Source organism: Ochlerotatus camptorhynchus, unplaced genomic scaffold (assembly GCF_037179485.1).
Source record: "Ochlerotatus camptorhynchus isolate MF236.1 unplaced genomic scaffold, CSIRO-AGI_Acam_v1.1 ptg000361l, whole genome shotgun sequence".
In the NCBI taxonomy this organism is placed as follows: domain Eukaryota; kingdom Metazoa; phylum Arthropoda; class Insecta; order Diptera; family Culicidae; genus Ochlerotatus; species Ochlerotatus camptorhynchus.
The window spans coordinates 3024721-3049889 of record NW_027040849.1 but is presented as its reverse complement, the minus strand read 5'-3'; the positions used below and the strand labels follow the sequence as shown (position 1 = coordinate 3049889).

At 37.3% G+C, this 25169-nt stretch overlaps 1 protein-coding gene across 8 annotated transcripts in view; it reads left to right on the top strand.

Moving 5' to 3' along the window:
* Pka-R2 (cAMP-dependent protein kinase type II regulatory subunit) overlaps nt 1-25169 on the top strand; it is a 369683-nt gene that overhangs the window by 295100 nt on the left and 49414 nt on the right. The window contains exon 1 of one of the 8 annotated variants that reach the window (XM_065231881.1): nt 4894-5123. The exons of 5 other annotated variants lie outside the window; for them this stretch is intronic. In XM_065231881.1, coding sequence (XP_065087953.1) covers nt 5072-5123 — 52 coding nt within the window. In that variant the 5' untranslated portion in view covers nt 4894-5071. Of the gene's footprint in view, nt 1-4893; nt 5124-13041; nt 13114-25169 lie in introns of those variants that run through there. 2 more of the 8 variants (XM_065231884.1, XM_065231883.1) reach the window with 2 other exon arrangements.

The window sequence follows — 25169 nt, the reverse complement described above, 5'->3', positions numbered from 1 at the left end:
CATTAATTTTTGAATTACAAATGATAAGACAATCTTATTCAAATGTCGTAATAATACCTCTGACCAAGGCAAAAGGATTTATATGGTTTTTATAAAAGTTGACGATACCAATACTAATAAGGAAAGGAATTCCGTATTTCCTTTTCCCAAGTCCTTTTCCTCTCATTCCCTTCCCTTCTCCTCTTTTCAGAAAGCGAGTAATGGCGCTATAACCATATGCCAGGGCTAGGACAAGAGTTAGTGCTCAGGTCCCAACCGCTAGAAGAATATTGAGCATCACTAGATGCTCCCAACGACAAATGATTTATAAATAACAATACAACGGAACGTACGGTACGAGATGTCCACGTTTCATCCATTTATTGGATTCTGAAGCATCGTGTTAAAATCTTGGATTTAAACAGGCCCGATGTTTCTAAATCATCTTGCCCCTAAAATGCTGCACAGTATGCCTGGCCGTTTTGATATATTTTGCGCATCTATGATGTGCAACATATACCGTGCCGATTCAAATTTCGGACACTTAAACTCGAATTTCGGACACTTTTAAAAGTTGATTATCTCGGTCGAATATGATCCACATGTCTTGTAAATTTTAAATTTTTTTGACTAGTGCCCTCCACGATCATCTAACATTATTACTTTGTTTCTAACTGGATGTAATATTTAATTAAAAATGAAAGTGTCCGAAATTTGAATCGTCCGAAATTTGAATCGGAACGGTACCAAATAGAAAAAAAAAATGATGGAGGTATATCTATCATTTTCCAGGATGCTTTCATGAACTGCAGTGTTGGAAAAGTTCGCGATATTTCACGAAGTTCACCAAGGGAAAAGTTCGCGAATCATAGTGAGTTTTCGCGAACTTTCCCATCACTGATGAACTGGCTGTGTTGGTGTTAGATTATCTTAGAAAGTGTTCCAAAAGTGCTTTTGAACGCGTTTCGCAATTGGGTGTTTTGAAATTCTTGCATTTTCGGTTGAGTTTCAGTGGAAATTCCGTATCACAAAATTGCCAACCGATTCCTTTTTTTGCCGTTCGACGACGACGGGTGTGCTTTCGCGAGATTGACGTTTGTTGGATCCGTTTCTTTGAACGGCTGTGTTTTTTTGTAACCAGCGGTTGTAACTGTGCCTGCAAATTGCATTGCCTCCTGGGAGGCCGGTTCACCTTGTTCGGATGTCACGCTTTCATCGTGTAGTTCTATCGAGAGTCTTTCAGAGACGATAGTTTTTGTTTAACTGCAGAAGGATATAAATCGTCATCTAATCTATGGGAGCTCTTCGAAATCGCCGTGAAGTCATGGATTCCTTTGCAACATATCGGATGAGATCTTTCCTTTATTGTTCTCTTAACATTCATTCCATTATTATATGACACATTATATGCTGGGTATGGGACGGTCCAACCAGGGCACCCGATTGAAGCGATTTAGATGGGGAGAGTGCCAACTTCCTGTCGTTAACAGATCGTGAATTGAAGGCGGGCTCTTATTCCCCACTCATTGGAACATGGCGATAGCTTGTACATTACCGGGTTGCTGGATTTTATTGTTGGAAGGAGATTCGTTTTTGGCCCTTCATACAATGGTAAATTGAATACAATCAGGTGTTGTACTTGATAAAGTCGTACGAGGTGGACAGTCCACTGTCTAATGGTTGTGCCTGCAACAATGAGTGGTTTCCTTTACATACATATCATAGCAATCACTCTTTATCATTTTATTAAAAATAAACATTAATGTTCCCGGTCATCAACTAGGTTGGTTGTAAAATGACTTATTTCGCGGATTATAATTCCATGGCAAGAACCATGGTATGAATTTAAGCCAACCACTAAATATTAGAAGACAATGTTCTTTCAAATATTTTATTATAGCAAATTTGACCAGATTTCACATGGTAAGAATATTTTCCCCCTGTATAGCTCGTTAGTAAATGTCAAGCTGCAAGTTTTAGTGTAAATACAAGACCAAATTGTAATAAGAAAGAATACAAAAAATGAGGTACTTTGCTTTACCCTGTGCTTCTATTCGTTCATATTTTTTCATAGGTCTACGATCTGTCACCGGTGGTTGGCCCGAGTAGTGTTGCCAGGTATACCGATTTATCGGTATTTATACCAATTTTCGAACTTCATACCGATACACAGATAAGGTTTCGCAAAATACCGATTTTTGAGATTTTATATCGATGTATACCGATTTTTGAGATTTTATATCGATTTATACCGATTTTTTTTTTAAATAATCAAAATGATTATTGCCTGCCTGAACTGAAAAAAAAACTATCGAGCTTCTTTAAAAATTTCGAATCATGTTTCCATCCATTCTGCTTTCCATTCTGGATCAGTTAGCCTTCTTGACAGCTATAGCACCGACAAACCGACATGACACTTAATTCTGACTTATGCCCGAAAATCGTAAACAGCCGATTTAAATGTGCAGTGATCCGAACTGTCAAAACCAACAAATTCATAACTTTTGCATACCGGTTCAGGGCTTAGCTAAATATTTTCTGCGAACACAGAGCCAGATGTCAGTAGTGTGCTTTGGTCAGAAATTTTATTGTTTTTGTTATGGACATTCATGTCAGTTTGTTGTTGGCTACACTGCTAAAAAAAGTAGTGTAAATTTCCGTTACTATGATGCACATAAATGGTGCGTCATATATACTGCAAGTTCACATTATAGATCGTGTAAATTTATGAGACATGTCATGCAATATGCCATATATTGCATGCAACTGTCCACCTTTGTTTGCAACATTTCTCGCAAGCTGCTAGTTTACGTGAAAAGGAAATTTACATGCATGAATGTTTGCATGCATGGATGTTTACATCACCAGTAAAATTCACAGTTTTTTGCTGTGTATAGTGTAACGACGTTATCTTAAATCAATTACGTGGTTAACAAGAAATATCGTAGCTTATGTAGATTTCTGTTTCGTGAGCGCTCAAACGACGGCTCCATTCATCTCGTCGGCTCCTTCTCCACTCGTGAAGGAAGTTCCTCATCATCCTCCTTTGGTTATTACTGTTGAAGACAATAACATCCAGGATTTCGAAGACATCTCCTCTACGGTGTTTTATTTTTGGTATCGAAAGGTCTCAACTAGTAACTGGAAGTGCATTTAGTAGAACACTAAGTTGAGAGCATGCAATAAGCTAATATGTACTGAGCAATAAGCTTGAAATGTGAAGAAGAAGAAGAAGAAGAAGAAGAAGAAGAAGAAGCTACTCGATTCCGATAACGTCGAAACCGCTGCTCAAACTTTTTCACATGTCTTAGTTCATGTCATTGACAGACACGCCCCTAAGAGCGTTGCATCGCACCTCTCTTGGAAGACGAACGAATTGAAAAAGCTGAAATCGATCAAGAGAGCCGCGTTGAGGAAATTCACTAAATATCGCACGTAGTCGTTGAAACGTCACTACCTTTCGTTGTGAGATCCTTATTCTCGTAACCACTTCGAAACTTTAAGTGCACAAATATCAGCTTCTAAAACACGTATCACAATGAAACTGTTACTCCACGTTTGCTGTACTGCAGCATACATGAAGTAGCAATTTCAGATGAAATAGGGCATTAATTTCTGAGATATGTGTAATTGAAAATTCGAAGTGGAAGTGCATGTATGTGGTGGCCACTTGTGGACTCTACAAGGAATCACCTTAAGCTCAATTATCAGTTCAAGCGAGTCAGCCGTCGATACTACTTGCATTATCTGCGAGGGATTCAAAGGAAATTCAAGTCGCACCCGAAGTCTTTCTGGAAGTACGTGAAGAAGCAGCGCAGAGAGTTCGGTCTACCATCATCCATGATATTGAACGGCGAAGTCGCATCCACTCCACAGGAGGTCTGCCGCTTGTTCTCCAACAAGTTTGCAAGTGTCTTCTCTGACAATGACGTCATCCATATAACAGTTCTCACTTCGAAATGCAGGTGGCGAAAGCTCACAAAAGTTTCACTGCAATCTTCCAATAATATTTTTGAAACTTTGATTGCAAACAACATATCAAGAAGCCTAGCTACTCTCCCGTTTTCTCTTACGAATTTGATCGAACGAATTTTATCTGTTTCTTAGATTCTGGTACAGTTGGATTTTTTTGTTGATACGATGTCTTCGCTGCAGGACAATCAATCAAATATTCAAGCTTGGTAGCTTAGAAATTCAATTAGCTGAGTTTGTACTAACTGCTCAATTGGGTGGTCAAATAGTAAGAAATAAGTGTCTCGAAATTGTAAATTGTTATGCTTCAAGCATTTCCAGCAATACTTCATTGAGTATAGCACAACAATGGTAAAAGACCTTCCTACTATTTTCAACAAGTTGCCCCTTCATAGAATTTGGTCATCAGGTATTCAGCTTTTATCAGCTGTTCCAGTGATAACATTGTTTCACAGTTGTACGACACTGCCTAGACAAACATCTCAGCTACAATGTAAGACAACTTGTGCAGCAGCAGAAACCACATACCGTCGACAATAATCCTGTCTCATCGTTAAATTATTCCCAACCGATCCTAAACAATCAAACACTTCTTCCGATCGGCGTAAACTACGTAATCTACAATGACTGAATCCGCTCTCGATAAAGGATAACGTATACACAAACAAAGTGCCTTCGCTGCCTGTGGCAAAATTTTCAATCCGGATCGCAAACACGTTTCCAATCTCGTAGACTCACAATTTTCCGCCACTCAACAAGCTTGTTAGGACGGAAACTTTACGCAAGCTATCGACAGCGACGACGGTGATTGGGAGTCATCAATGATAATATTCTTATCATGTCACACATCCCGTGTCGGTGTCGCACCGGGTTCTGGTAAAGCCGGCGGCAATTCAGTAGCTACTGTCGCTGGTACAGGTACAGAAAGTTTTTAGTCCAAACAGTAGCACCTACCTAGGTGCTTACAATTCTTCAAATTAAATTGATACTATCTAGTGCGTAGTGCGGAGATCATGTAAGACGGCGTAACTTCCACCGTTTCACCTCGCAGATGTGAGGTAATGTGGCGGGGATGGCGGGCTGACACGAGCGCTCAACAAGGTGATATCTAGTAGTGCTCATGGAAGAAGGTAAACATGAGATGGGTTATCAGTGGGCTGTTCCGCATAACGGTGAGTAGGTTGTGGTACAGACTGACTGGGTAAAGCCCAGGTACTTCTGATGAGCGCGAATTGAAGAAGATCTATTTTTAGATGAGTCAACAAGTTGTCAACAACAACATTGTTCCCACGGGTAAATTAACTGGGAATCGCGAACAGATTGTGTGGCTACGTTTGAGTCTATTATCGAAAGCATCCCGTTGCATAGGCTCGAATGTAAATGCCCTCCCGGTTTTTGGCGACACGTGATTTTGGTATTATTTACCTCTATAAAATCTATCGATCACTACATTAAACTTCTGACTTTACTAAACCATTATTTAAAATGCAGATAATCTAGCCTAATGTACAGAAAGCACTGGTACAAAACAGTGGAAGGTAATAAATAAGTACTGAGGTCGTGTCCAAAGCAAAATGGAAATTCACTGTTAGTGCGTTAGGCGAAATGGATCATTAGGCCAAATATTGGTGCCAAACAAAGTTATCGATTAACCATAACTTCCGAGGGTGATTATTACAGACAGACAAAAAGGTAGATTTTAACAACCATGCACGAAAACTGGTCGATCGATAACACAGATTTTCTAACATTAAAAATCATTCAAAATGTCACTTTTAGCTTCGAGTTGAATTTAACATACCAAATGGGTCATAGCAGGAGAGTGTTTTCTGATGAAAACAAAACAAAAGTTTAGCTGTTTCAAAATGCTTAAAAGTTTTGAGAGGTATTCACAATTGCCAAAAATCGACAAAAACCCTAACTTCCACTACAGTATGGGTTCGATGGGCAACACATGAATTTTGACTTCTTAGCTAATTGCTAATCTCTAATTCACCTAATCAATGATAACCCATGCTTTATTAAGTACCTGCACTTGTGCTTGTTTTCTAAAGTTAAAAGTGTTTCAAGTACTTTTGATTTTGACCTATACCTATTTATTATATCTTAGTTCGACCCAAGTGATACCTTCAAGTGACCAAAATGCTTCACTTTGAAGCTAGTTTCCTAGCTGATTTTTAAATTATATAGGGTATATGCTTCCACTATGTCGAACCACAAAAATACGTATGAGTATGTCACAATAGAAGCACGCCACAGTGGAAATTCCGAGCCATAATGCAAACACTTATCCCAAATCAAAATTAAGCACATATAAGATTAGTTACAATACCATGTACAAACATGGTGTTTAACATTGTTCCCTGAGTAATACCTCAATGAAAACAACAATGAAAGCTTGTCACGCAAGTGGAAGGAGCACTGTTGGACACTTTCTGAAATATTTCAAGAGTATAATTCCCTTGCAAACCCAAATAAATCTATCTGCGTAAAAAAATATATAAGAGTGATTTGTGGCAAAACCCGCCAGACAGTGCCTATACGTAAGCGTACTACGACGCGGCTCTCAAACAAAGGAGTAACAAGTGTGATACTATCACTGCTGGACTAGGTCTTTGGTTTTCTCATGCAGTGGTTCATCAGAGAGGGGAAGCTTAGTAATCCCCATCGCCTGCCCATGGCGCCATTATATCGCGGCATGAGCCAGCAACGCCGGCCATAAACCTACCGTCTCCAACACTCCACTATAAAAGCATGAAATTAAGCTCACCCACCAACATCAAGGTGCAAAAACTAGCCAAGGGAAAGGAGTGAATAATTCTCAAAATTCTGAAAGTTAAAATGAAAATAGATTTGAGATCTCAAACCCCTATGTAAGCACAAATTGTTCGAATTCAAATGTAAATAAAAGTTCGCGAAATTTTATCAACTATCCTAATGTTAAGACTAATATAAAATAGCAAGCTAATTCTTAGGCCGTAATTTCTTAAAAAATGTAGTACATGAATATTAAAGAAAAATGAATTGAGAATTTTAATAAGGGAAATGACGGCTTCGGTATGACAGACTATTTTCGGCAACCCAAATTAAACCGCTATTTTCGCTGGATTTTCTTACGAAAACACTTCGCTAAATGCATTCAAACGATTCTTTAGGCTTTCAGCTTCAATTTGATTACATTTTTACCACAGAAAAAAAGTAATCTAGCGGGGTTTTCTTGAAATTAAACACACGCACTACATGATGCTGGTGATTTCGAGTTGCCGATGAAAGCACAGCCGTTTAACATGCAGCTCGAATGCAGCACAATAGCCGCTCTCACTAGAGAAGATTGGAGCTTTGTAAGTGTTTCAAAACGGTTTTTGACAATTTTTTCGACTGAAATTGTTAGAGCAGCTGGCAGCAAAAGATGGTCAACAAACCAATACTGCATATGTATGCGTTCCTAGGAGAAAAAGACTATAGAAAGAAGATCGCTGCTTAGGTTGCCAAGAATACGTAAATTCCCCTAATTCTTCTATTTGTCACCAAATCGAACATTGAAGTTTCATTAAGACGCCAGGAAAAATAATTCGACCAAATGTTTGTCAATATATAAAAATACCAAATAATCACAAGTTTCGAGCTCTTGGACCAGCTTCGAATCTCCCGGTCTTCAAAATAAAATCATAATTAAAGACCTCGGAAAACTTACCTGGATTCATTTCGAGAGGAAATTAGGACTTTCCTGATCACTGAGTTACTTAGATATAAAATCAAGAATAAGTCCCAAATTTAACTTTAATTCTAATCTAATCAAAAGGAATGAGTTCCAAACTTGTATGATGGTGTCCTTGTTGGTAACTAGATATTATTTTACTTTCTTTCTACAAAAGCTTATTAGGTTTTTTCAATTTTTAATTTTTAATAGAATTAGTTTTGGATGAACCCATTTTTTATTTACTCGTAGTTTATACGGATAAGAGCTTTTTCGGTGTTTTTATATCAATAAATACACAATAAGAGAATGGACATTTTATTTAATGTTCTAAGCCATCCAAACAATCCTGGAGTGTTGATTCTTGACAAAATAGCTAAATCACCAGGGTAATGGTCTTACCTATAGAAAATGTACAAATATGTCCATTAGGGTGCTTCATTCTGAAAAAAGTGATGAATTTCTGATGGGCCACCCTCCAGTTCGATTCATAGCCCCAAAATATGAACCTGTGCAAAAATTGGTAAAGATTGATGAAGGTTTAGAGGTCGCGCCAATGATTTGAAATTTGTATGGGAATTACTATGGAAGAATTTAAAAAATCGCTTATATCGCTATAACTTTGCTTCTACTTGTCCAAATGTCGAAAAAATTTAGTATGTTATTGCTATAGCAATAAACAAAAAGCCTACAGTTGCTACGCTCAGTTTTGCAGCGTATCAAGAATTATAAAAATGTGAAAAAATGGCAAAATAGGGTAAATTGACAGATGAATATGTACAAGGCAACAACGCCAATTTCATCGCAACAACAACAGGCTTGTTGATCATTGTCATGACAACCACATATTTTTTTTTTTTCAACGTTTGGACAACTACAACCAAAGTTAGAGCAATGTAAACGAAAATCAATAATTTCCCATACTAATTCACCAAAATCTCCATACAAAATCCAAATCATTGGCGCGACCTCTAAACCTTCATCAATCTTTACCATTTTTTGCACAGGTTCATATTTTGGGGCTATGAATCGAACTGGAGGGTGGCCTATCAAAAATTCATCACTTTTTTCAAAATGAAACACCCTAATGTCCATGTAACCTATATTCATCATTCAAGATTCCATCAGAATCAACTAGCTGGAACAACCTACGGTCTTGAAAGGTCAAATATTTGAATTTTTAAACAGTTGGAGATGCTCAGAACTTGATCAACCTGAAGTCTTGGAAAAATATTTAGAATTTTACTAATATCTTCGTCTATGTGGAGATCTTTTGAATATTTTCTGCTGTCTAGGAAGGATGCCTGAAAGAATATCCCGAAATTTTGTAAAACTTTATGGAGTTTTGTAGATGTTTGCAATGTTTCCTGAACATCTACAAAACTCCACAAAGTTTTACAAAATTTCTTCAACTTCTATTGAGTTCCCTGAATTTATTCCGAATTTCAAATTTTTATTCTACAAAATCTGGAATCTAGAAAGTTGAAATTTAACGAAGTTCCAAAAACTTTCAAGAAGTTCATTGAGCTTTTTTGAAGAAAGATCTCTGACAAACTGCAACGAAGTTCCCTAAGCTGAAGCAACAATCCCTGAAGATCTTAGAAGATTGCTAAAACAAATGTTGTTTGTTTCTTTATTAAAGCGACTTTCAGCCCTAGGCTGGTTGCTAAACTATTTTCAGATCTTCTTCAAAATTCCCTGCACTTATATGAAATTTTATACAGCTTTTCAAAATGCTTGAAACTTCCAAAACTTCTACAAATGTCGCTGCACTTCTACGTTTCTCGTTGATTTTCCACGAAGTTCATCGTATGGAATTTCTTGAAATTGTACGTAATTCCCTAAACTATTCCAAGCTCACGAGGCTTCAAAAAAGTGTCCTTAAATTATATGAAGATCTCCGAGCAATAATGAGCTTCCCTAAAATTAAATTATGTATAAATTCTACAAAGATTAAAAAACGTATAAGAGTTCCAACTTCTACGCAATTATGTGAACTTTTCCAAAGCTCGCAGAGTTTCTACGAATTGTCCTGAAGTTCTATGAAGTTCCCAGAATTTCTACTAATTAACGTTAATTTTTACGATTTTCCCTGACCTTCTTAAAAGTCTTTGAAGTTTTACGAAGTTTCCTGAGGTTAGAGAAAAATACTTAAACTATTAGCCAACTTGTAGAGCTCTCGACATTGAGAAAAGTAGACATTAATAAAAATCAATAAAAAAAGGGAAAATACTTGACTAAATACCGGTGTTTAAAAAAAACCAACATTCTTGGGGGGGCCTACATCATTATAGAGGGGGCCTGGCACCCTTGGCACCCCCATTAGCTACGCCAATGGGTGTTGCATGGATGGGTTTCGGCCCAAGTCAGAAGTTGACCATCTCCCAGTACCCGGAACATGTACGGGGGGGGACCAATGTACCCCTAATGATATTGATATTTATTTCTCATGTGAATTGAAGTGTCGAATTATAAGTTAGTCTCAGAAATGGGCTCTCCGGGGGATACCCGTAACATGTTCGAATGTGATCAAATGTGGTGCTGAGCACAAGATATGACTAGCATTGGATTTATTTTTAAATTCTCCCGTGATTTTAGGAAACACATGTGTTTTGGCGCATGATGATCGAGTGAGTGAGTGAGTGAAAATGATAAAATTCATGCACTCGAAATTTCAAGTACAAAATATCATCATAACTTGTAAAAACTGCTGATAAATTGGTGTTCACCTAAGCCGTTCTAACTCAAGTTTCACTCTAGAATGGTAAATGTTTTAAAGTCATTCACTTTGACTATATGTTTAGTATTACTTCTCCGTGAAGTCAACGATTTACATAGTTGAAGATGCTAATTTCAAATAACAGACTAAAGTGGTAATTTTTATACGATAGATGGAGGAGATGAAAGTCTAGAGTTGATAGTTCCGTTAGAGTACGGCAGTGTGAAAATTGCATGTAGAACGTAGATAGCGAGCTAGGACAACTTTTAAGGAAGGTACAAATCGGTTTTTTCATCTCTCTTTACCAAACTCCCCCTTTGGAGAGGGATGGTGAGGGGTGTCCTCCCCCCCCCCCCGCCACCACTGGCAAAAAGAGATGAAAACCGACCGCTCAAGTACCAACGATGTGTTTGAAACAGTTCTACCGATTTTTCACCGCACTTCAGTCCCTCTCCAAAGGGGGAGTTTGGTAAAGAGAGATGAAAAAACCGATTTGTACCTTCCTTAAAAGTTGTCCTAGTAAAAAATTTAAAATTTAAATTTTTTTACAGTGTATATTTTTAACATTATTGCCAAAATAATATCTACAACTTTGCTCAAGACACCAAATTAATCGAACAAAGCGTTTCAGCAATATAATTTTTTTAACTCATTAGTACTATTTTTACACAGGCCCTGTTAGAAAAGTAGTCGTGATTCAATTTGAAGAACTGATAACACAAATTGGCATCTTTACTAAAAAAGAACAACTGTGCAAATTTTCATCAAAATCGGAGCCGACAAATTAAAAAAAAATTAAAAAATTCGTCAATCTGGGATATAGGAATACAGGAATAATTACTAACCGACGGTGATAAGTCTGTGACAGCCCTTGAAAATTTCATTGATTGTTTGCAAAATTATTTAATTTCAATGTAATTTCATGAAAATTTCTTGTCAGCATGGATGAATCTTGTACAAAATGCATAAAACTATTTTGTAATGCATTGTTCTTAAATAAAAAGCTACTTCAAGACTTATTAATTACTGAAAACATGTTAAGGTTTGAAATCATCTTCCGATTAAACAACAGACAAAGTTGGCCGACTAAATCAATCAACGAAAAACTATTAAATAGGCCGATTGCTCGGTGTAGCACCAGACGAAAAACGATTTAATCTGCTGATTAATACACCGACTGAAATTAATTTTTAAGTGACAATAGATTTAGTCGGTGGACGATTCGGGTGATTTGGATGATGTTTGTTTATTTGGAAGATATTTTCGAAACAAAGCGCGATAAAATTCAGCATTATATACCATTATTACGAGTACTACTTTTTTGCTCGGATCATGTTTTGACTTCCACAGAAACTCGCTAGAATAAATAGAAAATAATAGTTTTTAGGTTGAAATTTCAAAAATGTATTCAGTTTGACACATTATTTCGGACTTATCACCGCTGCGATTGCAGCGTCACGGTGGTCGATTGAAACATGGATTTGTCAATTGAGAGAGCTTTCGATGCCTGTACCATTTTTGCTTTAGTATAATTGTGTGGCAAGTACAATCATACTCTATGCCCAGGGGAGTCGATAAATTTTCCAACCCTAAAAATTCCTAGCCCGGACCGGGAATCGAACTCAGCCACCTTCAGCATGGTCTTGCATTTACTACTCCTCTCAATTTGATTCATGTGCCACTAGTTAAAAATTTCACTTTTTTCACGCTGGGTTTGAAAACAAGGTTGATCAATGATCATGAGTAGCCTCAATACCATAGTCAGTGCTCACGTTCAGTTTCAAAGTTTTTTCGAGCTTCTCTACTCGCACAGTGCAAGGCTGCCTACAGCCTCGTTAATAGACGAATAAACCCATCAACACCGGCAATATAATGACGCTTCCCATCGTGGTGAACTTGTAACCTGCTGAATTTGATTGATTACTTTTGTGATATATCTACACGCTACGCCAACCAGTGGGGCTGCCTGCAAACATTCACAAACACCAAAAGATACAGAGTATGCTCAGAGATGTGGCTGCTGAAATACCCTAACATCCACCACGCCGCTCCGTACCGCCCATCCATCAGATCCTCCCCATTCATCCAAATGTGTCGCACTTTGACTCGCAAGTTGCTACCTGTTGATGGCTTTTTATTGAGACCCAGTGCGAGAGCTACTGTTGACCGATCTGGTCGTTGCTGTTGGTCAAAATGAATTGTTCGACAAAACTGCTGCGTTGACATTCGGGGATTCGGTGCGAGGAATGCAGTGACATGCGTTGGATGCAGCGAAACAAGTACATGTGAAATACAACTGAAACGCACTGCTTGAACATTATTAGTGTGTTTAGTGGAGGTGACAGAGAGGCATGGCAAGTGCATCGGTGTCACTGTGAGGTGGCCATGCTGCTACCAGTGTGATTCTAGTCAGTAGTGCATAAAATCACGCTGCAATTGATCGGAGCGGTGTGTGACACTAGTAGATCAATAATGATTTGAAATTACGGCAGTGCGTGAGTTTGTCAGCAGTTCGTGTTTGTTCGTTTTCGATTGAGGCGAATAAGATTTCCGATTAATGAAAGCACATTACTGTTATGTAACAAGTGTGTGATTTTTCGCTTGCATCAAAACACTAATAAAGTGCTCTGATTCAGAAAATCATGAGTTGTATTTCGTTGATAAATTGCATGAGATAAATTTGGTTGCACCGGAAAACACCTGATCAAAATGTTATCAATACTGTGCTGCAAAAAACGTCCCAAAGGTGAGATATGGCTACCGTAATCTTATTTTAGCAATAAGAATCACGGAATTTTTTCTCGCTTAAATTTAGCATTCTGAGATTGGTAAATCAAAGTTAGCCCCCGCACAGTTCGAAAAAGTAGTGTAAATGTCTGTTCAATATGATGCACAAAATGGGGCGTCACATATCATATACGTTTACATTATATATCATGTAAAGTTCTGACACATTTCAAACAATGTAGCAAATATTGTATACAAAAGCCCATCTTTGTAAACAACATTGTTTGCAAGTTGCTCGGTTGCGTGAAATAAAATACAAGTCTACGTGAATGAATGTTTACATCAGAATTAAAATTCAGAATTTTTATCTGTGCGTGGAAAATAGAAGAACTATAAAAGTGATGTTGATTTCAAAAATTTGCACGGACAGTGCAATCTTAAAATGATTTTATTTTGCAAATGGAACATTTTTTTAACTGTGGTTGCTGTGGTGGTACAAAAGCTGAAATCTATAATCTGGGAAGGTTTTTTTATATACATTATATGTCTATTGAGTAACCCTTAAGTTGTCTACTGACGTAGCAATAACCAGATTTTATTAAAATAATTAGTTCGCTAAATAAATGCATTTTAAGATTGCAATCGTATGCCTCGCTTTGAAATTTTTTGAAATCATCATCACTTTCATAATTTTTCTATTCTCCACTGGGACTAACTTTGATTTGCCAATACGATGAGGGTAAGCCGATTTCGCTTATTTCGAAGATTTTTACGCACGGTCATTTGGTAGCACGGAGAAAAAATAGCACAATGGATAAAAACATACTCTTGATGGGATTTGAGCTAATTGGTTCTTAACTTACTAGCTTGAATAATTTAAGGGTAACTAAAGGGTGGAACGGTCAAAAATTGGTCAATCATGATTAAGTGCACACTGATTATGTTATTGTATTAATGAACAAACTTTACTGACGGGCTTTACGTTTCACACCTTACTTGATACCTCAACCTTATTTGATACTAAACGTCAATTTGCTTTGAACTGTTTCTCATTTACAACTGTTTTCTGAGTTTTCTTGAGGTTCCGCTTAACGATTGCCCAATGTTTTTCGATTGGGTGCAGCTCCGGCAAGTTTGGAGGGTTTTTGTCCTTGGGTACGACTTGCACGTTGTTGGCGGTGTACCGTTCCTGAGCCATTTTCCCGTAGTGACAGGAAGCGAGGTCTAGCCAAAACAGCACGGAATAACTTCAAAAAGCCAACAATCAGTTTTTGCAACCTTTGCTTTTTTATAAATATCTTGGTTGAAAATTTCGCTTTTCAGCCCACAGGTGCAAATCGCCTGCCATACCAAGTATTATTTTTTCGGGAACTTTGACAACTTTTGCTGCTTAAACTTATCTTAAACCTTTCATCGTTCATTATAACGCAATCAATCTGTTCCTCTAGCTTCGACGCCATTTTGACAAGAAAATGAAAAATGCCAAAAACAAAATGGAGGCAACATTCTGTACGCAGAGGCCTACAAAATAAGAGGTGTTAATTTTTTTTAAATGCACGATTTAAAAAAAGTAGCAAAATTTAAGTCGACCAATTTTTGACCGTTCCACCCTTTACCTAGCTCATCTGGGAAAAAGTTCATTTACAATCATAATCAAACCATAACTAAACTAAACAATAACCTAACTGGCGAGTATCTACGATCCATACAAATCCACAGGCTTGTTATTTACTCACATATTGAGTACAAAGAGAAAGCTTTTCAACTTATCAAATTGAGAAGAACAGCTGCACCGCCCCCTTAGCTCAGTCGGTAAAGGCGTAGCTACAAAGCAAGACCATGCTGACTGGGTTCGATTCCCGGTCTGGTCTAGGAATTTTTCGGGTTAGAAAATTTCTCGACTTCCCTGAGCATATAGTATGATTTTTTTCCTCGATTTAGCGTGACATAATTAATGCATGGGCCCTAAGATGGCGACTTCTGGCTTCTGGCCATACAAAATGGGTATTTCCGGAACGCGATGGCGACTTCCGGTCAAACTGTCGAATATCCTACAATGGGTACCAACTGGGTATTTTCAAAACAGAAACGACGTGTGGAGGCCAAATGCAAGATGGTTGATTCCGGTTATCTAAAATTCAAAATAGCGACTTCCGGTCTTTGAATACCATTCAATACGGGTAATTTCGGAACGAAAACAACAAGTACACAGAAAAAATTCTGAATCTTAACAATCGCGTAAAATCTTCCTTTGTTTAATTTTGAGCTATACTTGACATAAACAGCGAAATCGTTTACAAGCTTGCATACAATAATGCTAATTTATGCGATATTGCGCTTAAATTTACACGAAATATCGCGTCAATTTATGCCAAATCTAGCGCAATATCTCGTAGAAATTCACACGAATTTTTCGAACGGTGTAGAAGCCGGAAATTTATAACTGTTTCCATTTTGGAATCTAAGATGGCGGCTTTCGGTTTTAGAAAAACTGTCAAATACCTTACAATATTGGTATTTTCGGAACGGAAACGATATGTAGAGACCGGAAATCGATTATTAACGCCAGTTTTGGAATCCAAGATGGCGGCTTTCGATTTCCTAAAATCCAAGATGGCGACTACCGGTTTTTGAAAAACTGCAATAAACCCTACAATATGGGTATTTTCGGAGCGGGAATGATGATTAGGGACCGGAAATTGAAGATTGGCTTTATTTTAAAATCCAAGATAGCGGCTTCCGGGTTTTGAAAAACTGACAATACCCTACAATGTGGGTGTGTTTGGAATGGAAATGACATGTAGAGGCCGGAGATCGATGATTGACGCCATTTTAGAATCAAAGATGTCGGCTTCCGGTTTCTGACCAAATTGGTAAAAATTCCACTAAATGGGTAATTTCGGAACAGAAACGACGAGTAGAAGCCGAAAATCGATGATTGGCATCATTTTGGAATCCAAGATGACGGGTTCTGGTTTTTGAAAGACTGTTAAATACCCTGTAATATGAGCATGAGCATGAGCATGAGCATGATTGACCGCCCACGGTTGCTACTCTGTTATTGCCAGATCAGCTGTAATTACACAGAGAACCAATAGACGATGCTTGGGACTAGCAATCATCCTCAATGTGTAAAAACTGGTGATCTCAAATTAGGCAATACCAGCGCCAGCCGCGCCTGAACGCAGGTCAAGAAAGGAATGGGTAGGAATGTGTTGACGTGACACTCGCTTTGATGGAAGCCGAGAAATCCTCTGCACTTCCACGAGGAGTCACTGGGATGTTGGGTAAGAGGGTAGGGTTTGCAGCAAGGTTCGTTTTGGTAAACGATAAGCTGAATAGATGTTTGAACCATAGGGAGGGGTTATTGTATTAATAAATAAAAAATAATGATCTCAGCCAAATAACCAAGTGGAGCTGCACCAACAGCAACCGGCCAAATTCATATTCTATTATAATAAAATAAAAGGTAAATAACAATGATAAGCTATTTGATACACCTTCTGGTCCTTCAGGATCTGCAGGACAACTATTATTTTGGAATCCAAGATGACGGGTTCTGGTTTTTGAAAGACTGTTAAATACCCTGTAATATGGGTTATTTTCGGAACGGAAACGACGAGTAAAGATCGGATATTGATGATTGACATCTGTTTGGGATTCAGTATGGCGGCTTCCGGTTTTTGATAATCTGGCAAATGCCTTACAATACCCGGACAATATCGGAACGAAAATGACCTGCAGAGGTCAGAAATCGAATATTGACGTCATTTTGAATTCAAGATGGCGGCTTTCGGTTTTTGGAAGTCTATCCAATACCCTACATTTTTTTGGATTATTTTTGGAATGAAAATTACGTGTAGAGGCCGGAGATCGATGATAGTTTTCATTTGAAAATCCATCTTGGTGACTTCTGGTTTTCGCAAAATTGTCAAAAGCCTCACAGTACAGATATATTCAGAACGGAAACGACGTGTAGAGGCCGGAAATCGAAAATTGACGCCGTTTTAGAATCTTCCGGTTTTTGAAAAACTATTAAAAACCACAATATGAGTATTTTTGGAAGGGTTACATATTTCAAAGCAACAAAGAGCTTTTTATACCTTTTTAAGGCCAAGGAAACTAAGAATGGAATCAACTCGAACTACATTAAATGTTAAGTTCAAATGGTGTAATTAACAAATTCAATTTAATTTTTGAAAAAAATAACTCATCAATTTTGTATGATATATTTAGGTTCAGATTTTATTTTCTCTACAAAAGAGATGCAAATTTTGTGGGCGTTCTTTAAAATGGCTGGGAATCTTGGCAGCTGATTGATCAAATATTCATGATTTGTAGGGATAGTTTTGGGCTAGATTGATTAAGTAGTAGGGAGTTTAATGTCCACTTTTTGAGTCCCCTTTTTTTAATGCTTTATTTTTAAGAACAATGAACCAAATGAGCTGAGATTTCGTTAACTTATTATAAAATACTAGATAGGGGAAATGGCTCTAATGTTGGCCTATGCACGGGAAAAAATCCGATCCCCGAAATGAGAAAAATGACTCATGATTTCATGAACAAAGCGTATTTTCATGTTATGAAAATACACCATGAATAATATTCATGATATCATGAGCAACTTTTGCGTAACGCAGCAACCATCCCCAAAATCATGAATCATCCGAGTTGAAATCATGATCTAAATTCATGGGTTTAACTTTTAACCAAAAAAATGTAAAAAGAATAAAATAAAGCATCAGACTGGATTCGAACCAAGAACCTTGAGATCATTAAACCCATTCTTTGACCACTAGACTATCAGTACTTGTATAAGATGGAAAACAAAAGGCGTATAAGACATACCTATGTAGTGCGGTTTATGAACACGGTTTGCCAAGTACGTGTCACGCGGTGTAGCGGTCTTGATTCCACTGCATTATGAAACCATGAATTTCCATAACGAAATCATGAATCATTGCTACGATTTCATGGGATGGCAAGTTTTTTCATTTCATGATTTTTTATTCATGAAAATGGAATCGGATTTGTTTCCGTGTGGATCTAAGATTGGGCCCATCGCTAAAAATCTGCAATTTATCAATTTTACCTAGATGAACGCGTCATTGGGACGGTACTAATGGATATTTTTGGTCGCTGTTGAAAATTTAGTCGATTGCTGAACTTATGCCTGGGCCCAAATTAGGGGTATTTAGGCTGACATTACATCCATTTCCCCTATTTTATTCTGCTTCAATTTTACTAAAATACGTTCAGTACGAACATATTTTTGGTCTGATAAAAAATGGCCGTTTGTTGACTCAAATATTGCTCTCAAATTGTCATTTTATATTTTGGGTGGCTCATAAAAATAGGGACTGTTGACATCAGTTAAAAAAAAAGTTGTAAGGATATTGTGAATGAACAGAGCAAAATATTAATAATTGGAAGCAATATAGTTGCCACTGCCTTTTAAAGGGATAAACAATATTGAATATTTGGAATAAAATTCTCCAAACCTATTTGCTTCTTTGTTTTTTTGAAAATTAGTACTACGGGGAACAGTACAACGCGAAAGAACAGTAAGTAATCGTAAAATAGTATAGTTTCTTTACCGATCTAATCTACTAAAGCGCATTAAAAGCTCAGAAACGAAGTGCATCCATCAAAAGAAGACCCACCACCCCTGGATGGGATGACGAATGCACAAAGTTGTATCTTAAGAAATCCGATGCCTTTGAAGATTATCGTAGACATGAAAGATCTGAGCTTTTTGAAAAGTATCTAAAGCTTTAAAACTTACTAAAATCAAAGAAACGAAATTACTGGCGTACTTTTATCGAGGGACTTTCTAGAGAAACCTCGATGACAACGCTTTGGAAAAAAGCTCGCTATATGCGAAACCGCTCATCAATGAGAGTGAAAAATACTCCTCCCAATGGATATTCGACTTCGCTAAAAAGGTTTGTCCAGACTCTGTACCAACAAAACCAACTTTACGGGATACAATTCTCTCAGTAACGGTTCTCTTGATGAATCATTCACAATGCGGAATTTTCAACGGCACTTCTTTCATCGAATAACTCTGCTCCGGGAAGCGATATGATCAAATTCGACCTTCTAAAACACCTCCCCGATATCGCTAAAAGTCGATTATTTAACCTAATTCATTTATGGAATTCAATATAGTTCCAGGTTAAAGTAATAGCCATTCAAAAGCCTGGCAAACCAGCGTCTGATCACAATTCTTACCGTCCGATCTCTATGTTATCATGCCTGAGGAAATTATTAGAAAAAATGATCCTATCAACCCAAGTAACAATCTAAATGCTTGGAAGATTTATTCTTATTTTATCATTGTTTTATCATAGCATCCCTTGCAGCCTGTGGTTGTATTACGGTTTTGTGTGCTTGTCATAAAATCAGGCCGTCAAGTCGTCTATAAAACTGTTTTATGACTACTAAATTAAAACTCAGACTACATAGTTTTAACGGTAGCTGTAAGGTGGTTCTGCATCACTACTTATAACTGAAGAATAAAACCAAAACAAAACATACAATTATGTTTTATGGTACACTTTTTATGACCGATATAAAACTTGAAGCAGTCTTAGACCTTCATTAAAGCTTCATTACAACTATCATCTTTATCAGAGGCCTAAGATTCACAGATAAGAAATATACTGCTACAACAAAAAATACTCTGAAATTTTTTGTCTTTATAAAAAAACAAATCTATTCAGATATATGAAATGAAAACCCCTTCAGTGCTTCTGAACACGATGAAGATGAGACGATCGACAATATGAAACTCCTGGAGGAACTACAGTTATACGATCCCTACATAAGGCACAGTGCGGTGAAGGAGCTCTTAAAAATATTGAACAAGCGGCTTTCCGATACACTTCCGAAAGATCCACGAACCCTTCTTAAAGCAACGCCGACAGTTTCACTAAATCCGTTTGGAGATGGTCAGTATTGGCATCACGGCTTTAAACCTTGTATTGAAAAAGGTTTTAGTGGATCCAATAAGCATTTCTAACATTTTGATTACAAGCGAAAATAGGAGGATCGCTTGCAATGTTGACTTTTTGACAGGTGGTCATGGTTTTTGTTTTGTTTTGATTCGCTGTACCGAATAAAACAAGCAAGCTAGTTATATAGCTTAAATATAACTTAACGCTCTCAATTTGGACTACGAAATGCTAAGATACAACCATTAGGTTTATGTTATGCTATAGAATTCCAATCTAGGAGAATATGTTATATTGAGGTATTTTTAAGGAGTAGCAAAATATAACGAAAAAAAATGTCGCCGTATGAACAAACTTCACACAGTATGAATAATGACGCTTTAATTGATAGGCAATAAAACACTTTCATACATCTATGTATAATTAAATAATATGTGACTGGTTATTGCTCAACAGTAGTAACAGTTTTGTACTAAATAGATAATCTTTGAATGACTCTTTAATGCATGGTGCTAATGCAGACAAATTAAAAATATCCCTATATTTTAGTATTCATATGGCGCACTAAATTTATGCTCCTATTTGGTATAATAATCACCATAAATATTGCACGGCATGCTGTGAAGCATATACAGATTGGTTTAAAATTATAATAAAATCGTCTTATTTTCAATGTACCATAATATCAGCCATTATTACCAACTGACAAGGATCGTGATTTCACATCAAACATCGAAAGAATAAAACCACAATAAAATATTTCTCAATATTAACTATCATCCAAAAACCCCAACTTAAAACCTTCAAAGTTGTCAAAATGTTTTGCGTATCATGTTTTATCAACTTCTTCAGGAGCGATTTATGCGGTTGTAATATAGTTTTATGGTAGTCATTAGAAGGCTGTTAAAACTTTCTGATCTGGAGGAGGTTTTATGTTTTCATTTTTAACAATCACGTCTAGAGTGTGATAAAACTGACATAAATCCTATGCTCCTAAAGTAGTTCGCATATCAAGTTTTAATGACTGCATTAAAACTGGGCCAATTGGCCATGACATGGCTGTATTGCGGTTCTCAGGAGATTGTTAAAGCAATGTGGTCGTCAGTGAAGGTTTTATAATTTGGTTATATCAACAGCTATAAAACTTAAATAAAACAAAAATTGTTGCTTGGGGCAAGACTTGACCATTGGGTTGAATCAAACAACCTACTTTCAAATACGCAGTTTGGTTTCCGAAAGAGTAAAGGAACAAACGATTGCCTAGAGATGCTTTCATCTGATATTCAACTGACATTTGCGCACAAGGAGCAATTGGCTTCAGTTTTTTTGGATATTAAGGGCGCATTTGATTCTGTTTCCATAGACATACAGTCCCGATCATAAGTTTAAGGACACCCCCAAAAAAACATGACAAATTTGTTATGTTCATATCTCTGTCATGTTACGTCCAATTTTCGTTCTCTTTAGATCGTATGAAAGGTATTGAATGGAACTTTCCTCGTAGGCAAATTGTTCAATATAGTATAATCAAGTTCACCCAAAGTTACAATATTTTTCAAAATTTACTCTGAAGAATCGTGACTGATTTTCTCAGAATTGAGTTGGCCAAATTTTGTAATAAAAGTAGTAGTAGAACACTTATTCTACGCCATTCATACCATTGAAATAACCTTTGGAGATCAAAAATTGAACGTAAAATGAGAGATCATTGAATAAAACATATTTGCATGTTTTTTTTTTGGGTGTCCTTAAACTTATGATCGGTAGTGTTCTGTCAGACAATTTGCACAGTAGTGGTATTTTAAATAATTTCTTGTAGAATTTTCTGTCAGAAAAAGAAATGACCCTCAATCTAGGTCAACTGACAACTTCTAGAATTAGCCACATGGGATTACCCCAAGGTTCACGTTTAAGTCCCTTACTTTATAATTCCTATGTCAAAGATATTGATAACTGCTTAGATAATCGATGCACACTTCGACAGTTTGCAGATGATGCCGTTTCCTTGAGAGGTTCACGTGCGGAAATCTTGCAAAGACCATTGCAAAATTCCCTAAATAATCTGTCTTTTTGGGCAAGAAATTTAGAGATTGAAGGAAGCGGCCCAGCCCAACTGCGTCTAAATATTTTGGGCAGAGACATTACCCAATCTTTAACCGTCAAATACCTTGGAGTCTGATTCGATTCAAAATGCACTTGGGGTACCCACATTACATATTTGAAACAAAAATGTCAACAAAGGATCAACTTTCTACGATCAATTTCTGGGACATGGTGGGGTGCTCACCTAATCAGACCTAAATAAACTTGGGCGGTGGTTAAAATTTTCTTGGGCGGTGGTTGCATTCCATTATTCCAAATGTTTCTTCGAGAGGGTGGTTCAAAGGTCTGGATGTAAATCGGAGCTTCATTCACGCCTCCAGGGCACGACTGTTGGAGGTAAGAGATGTATTGGGAGCCCGTGATCTTCCCTACATGCAGGCGATCTACGAATTCCTTTGTTTGTCTGATGTTAGAATTTCTTTCCAAAACGTTCCAGCCATTGTGTCCCAGTCTTATTATCCTCCTATTTCTGTGCTACTTGCCCCTGCCCAGCCAGGATTTGGTCAACCGTCCGAGAGTAGTATCTGAAGGAGGCTTTAGAAACCAGTTTCCTACCTAGCTCCTTCCAATCTAAATTGTTAGCCATTAACGTCGAGCCCGCCACGAGTAATTGGTACCCAATTCTAACCTAGAACTACTGCTGTTTAAAATGTAAAATCAAACATTACTGATTTTTGGCTCCGCAAAGTGTCACACACGAGCCTAGTAAATAAACGAACTAGTTAAAAATAAAATAAAATTAAAATATTGGATTATAATTTCTCATCATGCCTTCAAATCATAATAGTCACAAATTTTCGAATGTTGTAAGACGATGGGTAATTCTAACTACTCATTGTGTTTCTTCGTTAAATAAATCATGTTTCTTTTATTTTCCGAAAAAAAATAATCTTAGATTTAGAGCAGAAGAAACGACGGCTTTGGAAATACCTGAACAGTGTCTTCCCGTTTTCAGCAACACATAATGTTTGACTTCCTTGAGAAGGTTCATAAAATTTCATAAACTCGCAATGTGGTTTCAAAATAAAAATGATTTATTTGACAATCAAAGAAAACGGTGAAAAACCGAAAGGAAATCATTTTTGATAATAATATTCCAAAATGCCAACAAAATGCTTATAACTTGAATTCGATAGGATTTCAGTCAATATTAATTGTGATTGCAATCGTTTTACCTTCGCAAGATCTTTTGTTGATGCACTGGAAATTGGTTTTAGCGCAAAAAGCAGTATAATGAGAGCACGGAGAGAAAAGCATGGCAAAACCACCATATTTTAGGATCTTTTAACCAGAATCCTGTGTTGAAAATGTAGTGCAGTTTTGTAATTTTGCGAATTGTGTTTGAAATTAACTTAAAGTCCAGGTTGCTTTTGTGTCATGAAGTTGCACAAATATTTGTTTAGAACAATCATAATGTTGGTTGTTTGATTTTAATAGCCGATTTAATTTAAATCAACTAGCTTGTTGCTTAGAATAAACAACGAAATATTTGAAAAAATCAACATTTTCGGTTGTATTTATCAACATGTTTCTTGGAACAAAATGAGGGATTTCACTGCAGTTGCTTCAATTTAATATAAAGAAAGAGAAATGGATTAGTTCATTCCATTTAATCCCACTATCTTCATTGCTTATACTTGACAGACACGCGTATTTAATCTATAACGTGAATACTTCTTCAGTGTATTGTACTAATACAAGACACCGAAGAAGTCGATCGTGAAATGCCTTAAAAACTAAATTAAGTGGATGTATTATTTTGCGTATTTTGTTTTCTAACTCACTCCAAATAACAATCGCCTTTTTAATGCAAACGGCTACACTTATCATGAAGTTATTTATAATACCCTCACGTGGCCATTTCAATCATCGCAAGCGCTCGTCGTCACCTTCTTTTGCATTCAACATTCAGCCTTTTATCTGCCCATACTTCCCATAGCTTCGATAGATTCACACTAATTAATACAATCTAATTTTAAAAATCAATCACATGAGACGTGAGGTAAGCTGTGATCAACTCTCGGTGAGGGCCATCATCGCGCCGTTCGTTCATAGCAGTGAGACAAAAAAACCTTGCGATGCGAATTCCATCACCGACTAACACGCCGACTAAGCCTCCGTGGCTAAACACACAAATCAAAACAACAGGTGACGGAAAATTAGAACTGGTTCCTTATTAGCAGCGACTTGGCAGATCTAAGCCGGATGATAATTGAAATGTTATCCGCTCCGGGTTTGGGGTGGCCGCATGACATAGTGCGTAACTGATCGATACGCTCATTGCAGCGCGGCGGTGCTTGGCTGGGTTGTACCATGGGTAATTTTTTTTTCTCGAATTGATTGTGACACATTACATATCTCTACGCATACCATGTATGGGCGAGACTGCTGGGGGTCATTCAATCGTGTTTGCGCCGCTCGATTACCTTCTACAAATAGCTCGCATATCTCGTTATGTAGATGACTCCTAATTAGTGTGCGGATTTTATGCGTGCAAATGAAACTGTTTGGCTATATTTAGTCGGGTCAGTTTATACCAATGAGTCTGGAAAAGCTATGGAAAGCAGGTTGCTAAATTACTTCTACTGGAGTTTTGATTGGACCCGGAGAATTATCACGTTATCTATTGCAAATAATCTTCCAGTTGAAATATTTTATCCTGCCCAAGCGCTGAGCTTTCTCAGAAGTGCTACCGTCATCGGTACAAGACAGGAAAGCATTATAACTGACAACGGCAGTCAGTCCCGTCGTCTTCGCCTGGGAAAGTCAGTGCCTTTATTATTCTCACTCAGCAGCATGTCGGCACCGGCGGTACCAGGGGGTTGTGGAAAAATCAGCATGTCTGGTTGTCTGTGGTTTACTTATGCGTCTGAATGTCTCTTCTGAACTTCCCTAAAAAATTATTTTCTTTTTACCTCCCATGAAAAATAATTTCTCTTAGTTTGGATTCGAAATTTAAGAAGAGATTTATAATAAAGAATAAAAACTGATTCAATCCCCTTGCAGCAACACGTGC